The 5,311-nt window shown below is 41.0% G+C and overlaps 1 protein-coding gene across 1 annotated transcript; it reads right to left on the minus strand.

The window, feature by feature from the left end:
- Window positions 1-2,030: 2,030 nt before the first annotated feature.
- Window positions 2,031-4,038, minus strand: LOC122069858 (E3 ubiquitin-protein ligase ATL6-like). Its single transcript, XM_042633943.1, has one exon. It carries the CDS (start codon window positions 3,840-3,842, stop codon window positions 2,595-2,597), a length of 1,248 nt encoding a protein of 415 aa, XP_042489877.1. The 5' UTR covers window positions 3,843-4,038; the 3' UTR covers window positions 2,031-2,594.
- Window positions 4,039-5,311: the final 1,273 nt, after the last annotated feature.

The raw sequence follows: 5,311 nt of genomic DNA on the forward strand, positions 1-5,311 counted from the left end.
AAACATATTATGTCATATTTTTATATACCCTCTTTTATCCATTACGTATACAAATTTTGGAAAATTTACAGCGTAAAACTCTAGAGAATGCCACTATTATAAGAATACCTCTTCTGTTTTACTAAATTAGACTCAGATCCTCTGGTGTTTTAGTAAAGAGTTAAAATCATCGTTATATCCTATTCACTTTTCTTCACTGCAAAACCTGATGAGGAACATGCGCTTAACGTGCTTTTCGTTTTTTTCTTTTTCTTTTTTGGTAGGAGCTTAACGTACTTTTCACGGGCCTTGATTTTTTGAAGTATTCCCTTGCAAAATGGATTGGAGCTACCCTCTTTAGCGCTTTTGAGAGTCCTCACTACTTGAGGATCCGCCAATGCTTCCAGTTGCCGATCAAGATGGATGTGAAGACGGGTTTAGCATTTGCCTCGATCCTTTCTCTTCTGGTGATCCTGCCACTGTATGTTCTTCATTGCTTTTGGATTATCATGGCGTTCGTTAAGGGTTTGGCTTTGCATCTGGCGGGAAAGGGTATCCGTGTGAATGGAGTGTGACCTGGACCCATCTGGACGCCTTTGATTCCGGCGTCGTTTAACGAGGAGTGTTCTAAGTTTGGATCGGAGACGCCTAGGGGAGGGCTGGACAGCCTCATGAGGTGGCGCAGTGTTATGTTTTCCTTGCTTCTCCGGTAGATTCGTCTTACATTAAGGGTCAGGTCCTTCATCCCAACGGTGGGATAGTAGTCAACGCTTGATCAGGATTATGATGATGATCAACATGGTCGTTGATTTGTAATATTTTTTGGTTGTTTGTAAGGATCCTATTGGGCTTCGGTTTGCCCAAGACTAGAATGTTTAAATATATTTTAGTTTAGTTTTTGAAAAACTAATGCTCATTGGGACTCCACAATCAGATGTTTGGACTTCTGGGCCTGAAAAATCATGGCCAACTTCCATAAAAAAATACACTCAGGCCTCAGGAATGAATGTTCTTCTACCTCTTTGCAAGCTTGACCTTTTATTTTAAGTATTTCATATTTAGTAAAAATATTTTGGTATTGAAAAAAAAAACATAGTAATTGACATCAACATATAAAGTATATTCTTTACTAATTACTGACGGTAAGGGGTCTGAATCTAATTTGGTGAAACAAAGGGGGCCTGAAAAATCATGGCCAACTTCTATAAAAAATACACTCGGGCCTCAGGAATGAATGTGCTTCTTTCTACCTCTTTGCAAGCTTGATCTTTTATTTTAAGTATTTCATATTTAGTAAGAGTATTTTGGTATTGAAAAAAAAAAAAAAAACATAGTAATTGACATCAGCATGTAAAATATATTTCTTACCAATTACTGACGACAAGGGGTTTGAGTCTAATTTGGTGAAACAGATGGAGTGTTCTTATTTGAGGGGTGGCACTGTAAATTTCCCTAAAATTTTCATTTTGGTCTCTTAATTATTCTTCTAATTCATAAAATAAAAAAAAAATCAATAACATTACTTTTTATAGTGAGATATTCAAGAGTTTTGGATTAAAAACCCAAAAACCATAGGTTTCATTTGGTTGCAAGGAGAATTAAAGGGAATGGAAGTGAATTTAAATAAAAAAAAAAAACTTATGATCTTCACGGCTTTACCCTATATGATTGTATAAACTACTTATTTATCATTTTTAGTAATGATAAATTTTACACGTTATTTTTCTTTTATTAATAAAGAAATTTTGGATGTAAAATAAAGTAAATTTTAATAAAAAAATATGAAATAATTTTAATAACCATATATAGAATGATCTTAAGTTAATAATATTGTCATATGGAGAATGATTACAAAATTTTCCCTAAATTTCCCTTTTTCCCTTTAATTCCATTTGCAACGAAACATAGCCTACCCTTTCTTTCTCTTCTGTATGCATGGTTTTTAGCCCATTTCCAGCCTCTTCTAACCAATGGAGATTGAGATTGATCCCATGTGAGATTCCAAGTTCTAAAACTTTAACCAGAAAAAAAAATAAAAAAAAAATCCTATGTATAAAACCAAAATTTTATTCCCCAAAAATCAAAGAAACTGTACAAAAAAGTAACCCATGTGTTCAATCTTCAACCATAAAATAAAAAATAAAAAATCTTGTAAGTCTGATCTCGTCCTTGGAGCATCTCCATTCTCCATCACGGTATCCAACTCCAAAGCATAACCAGAAGCCCCACAACCACCGCCCGCACCGCCATGTACCCTAACAGCCCCGCCAACACTAAGCATTGAATGCTTGCACGGCTGTGGCTGCCTGGCTGGTGACAAGGCGACACCATCTTCTGTCTCAGTCAGCCCTACTTTCGCTTTGGCAGAGCATCCCCCTCCCCCTCTCCCTCTCCCTCTTCCTCTCCCTCTATCTTTATGTTCTCTTGTCTCTTCAATTTGGTTCCCATAACAGAGAGAATGGATAGTACCAGGTTACCCCACACGCTATATCATACACCACCTTTTTTTTTTTCTTCTTTATTACACAAAAAAATATAAAAAAAGCCAAAATTTGTACGCCATTCCCCGACCCCAAAGGGGGAAAATCGAATCAATTGAGGAACGGAGACGACAATCAAAGCGGAGGGCGAGTCATCGACGGTCCAGTTCCGTCAGCCTTCAAGCTCACTCGCAACGGCGACATAGAAGGTTTAGGACGAGGAGGAGTCATCGGAACATTCCCTGCTCCTGTCATCTTCGGTGACCGATGAGAAGAAGCCCTCATCAAGAAAGGCGGTGTCATCGAAAAAACCCACCCTTCCGGTTTCTCTCCTATCTCCCCCCTCATCGATTTCCCTCCTCTGCTACTCCCTTCACCGGTCGTCCGGTAACCCCTCCTGGTACTCCCTATCCTTGGGAACAACACCATACTCCTGGTCCGGTTCAGATGTCTCATGTTCATGATTTGCTTCCTCACGTCTTCCGGCAACCGGAGGGTGAACCGCTCGACGTTTTCTCCCGGTTGGACCAGTGAGTGCCCTGTCGAATGCGACCTCGGAAATCTCCCCGTGTATCTCGGCTTCGTCGATCCCGATTTCGGTAGACGGTTCTGCTTTGGGATTTGATTAATTACCTCCGCCGGCACCACCGGCACCACCTGTGGTTCTTCGCTTAGCACATTAATGAAAACTTGCTGGTTCTCTACATCAACCCCTGGTTCCGATGTCGGGATTTCCCCATTCGAATCGCCTTCCATGTCCTGTAACGGTACAACAGTTGCAGGTGTTTCGCCGGCTACAGGAACGAGGTTAGCTCTACAGACTGGGCATGTTGTGCGATTAGATAACCAAGCATCAATGCATTCAGGATGGAACACATGATCACACTTGGGCAACAATCGAATCTTATCGTCTTCTTCGAATTCGTTCAAGCATACGGCGCATTCCAGGGCTCCTTTCCCCAATTTGTGACCCTTCACGTATGAGTAAGCGAAGGTTGGGAAAGTTTCCATAACGGCCGGATCGAGACCTCGATTTACTCTTCGTGACACTCCGGTTTCGCCATTAGGGCGAATGCTTCCACCGTTGCGAGACTCGGAACACTGGCGGATGTAGATTGAGAAGAAGCCCATGAAGAAGAAGGCACTTATGAGGACGACCAGTATGATACCCATGGAAGGGTTGAAAGAGTTGCCGAAACCATAGAAACCATTGACAGGTTGGGATTCATTACCGCCATCTGCAGCGGCGAACGGTAGCGACCGGAACAGGAGGAACAAGTAAATGTAGGGGAGTCCATTTTGGACTGCTGGGTTACGCCCAAACAGGTCAAGGACCGAACAGCGACTCTGCTTCCTCTGCTTCTGCTTGAATTCGCTCGTCATGAGGAGTGCCTGCTCTAATGGATTCTATACTATCTTCCCAACTACTGGAAAATGGACCAATATAAAGGGCGGAAGGATGGAGGGGGTGAAACCACTGAGACAGACACCCCGAGTGTCGTGGGGTTCACGGAAAAGAGGCAAGCCTATCACATATTCCTTCCGCTCTTTCACAGAAGAAGTGGGCTTAAGACTTGAAGAGTCGATTCTGGGTTCTCGGTTTCGACTTTTTGTGGTCTATACATTGAGTAACAAAGGATCCAAAGTGGGGCCCTATCTTCTATTTAGTTTTGATGCTAGCCGTCGGTGGCGATGTAAGCATCTGCATCACACCAGACGTGCTATCAATCGCTCTAGTCTCTATCTTCATTCTCCTCAGATTGACCTCTCTTTACTCTTTGATTCTTCTCATTGTTACCATGTTTGACTGTAAGGTAAAATTAAAAGTAAAATGAAACTAAATTTGAAATTTTATTATTATCATCTGTTGTTTAATTTAATTTTTTCAAAGTTATCTTACATTATTTACAATTATTTAGAAATCTAAAATTTAGATTATAAATATTTTGAATTCTTTTACATTTATAACAAATTTTTTAATCAATTTCACTCCCATGAGTTGGGGTGCACGCTGGAGGCATTCGGATCGTCTTCATTGCCTCAATGTGCCTAGTGTGCATAAAAAAAGCTATCAAAACATGTATCCTTGATGGATCCAGCTCCTCTCATTAGCATCCATCGTCCAGGTCTTATCCATAGCTACTTGGGTGAGTGCTACATATCCAGGAAGTAATCCAATGGTTATTAGCACCTGGTTTTCCATGTCTTTGTTAACTCCTCATTCTCCGCAATTTCTCTCAAAATGTTGGATCACCTCCTAGACACGTAGTGTTCGCCCAGGTAACTATGGGCCTATCTAGGGGATGGGCGTTCAGGAGAAGAGTCGAATCCATCCTTGATGGTGGGATGTACATTGGGTGCACTGACGCACTTAAGAGCATTTGTTTTGTGTTAGAGGGGTTGATAGCGTCCGATGCGCATTGGAGGGGCTGACCTTGAAAAGATTTGTGTCCTCGCTATCTCTATTTGTTTGGAAGCCGACACTGGCACACTACGTTGGATCCCTTATATTGTTTTAGGATCTGGTTTGGACCCAAAATACGAATATCGTGCTTAGACTTTTTTTTTTTTTTTTAACCTAAAAGGAAAGTTTACATTTTAAAAATTGGCCACCCAATTTTATCTTCCTTAACGATTCGGTTAAGATCTCCAGGAAGAGTTTGATCACTAAGAAAAATAGAATCTGTAGCTGAAGCACATGTCAAGTTCACCAACCAATCTGCTGCTTTGTTACTTTCTCGAAAGGTGAAAGTGATTCGACTTAGAAAATTTGAATTTGAACCTAGGTTTATACTAATCCATCAAAGTAGGGGTGTCAACGAGTCGGTCCGGCTTGATTTTGGTCCGGGTTG

This window comes from Macadamia integrifolia, unplaced genomic scaffold (genome assembly GCF_013358625.1).
Source record: "Macadamia integrifolia cultivar HAES 741 unplaced genomic scaffold, SCU_Mint_v3 scaffold741, whole genome shotgun sequence".
NCBI lineage: Eukaryota > Viridiplantae > Streptophyta > Magnoliopsida > Proteales > Proteaceae > Macadamia > Macadamia integrifolia.

Coding starts and splice junctions, on each gene's coding strand:
- LOC122069858 (XM_042633943.1), bottom strand. CDS start 3,842: ATGACGAGCGAATTCAAGCAGAAGCAGAGGAAGCAGAGTCGCTGTTCG.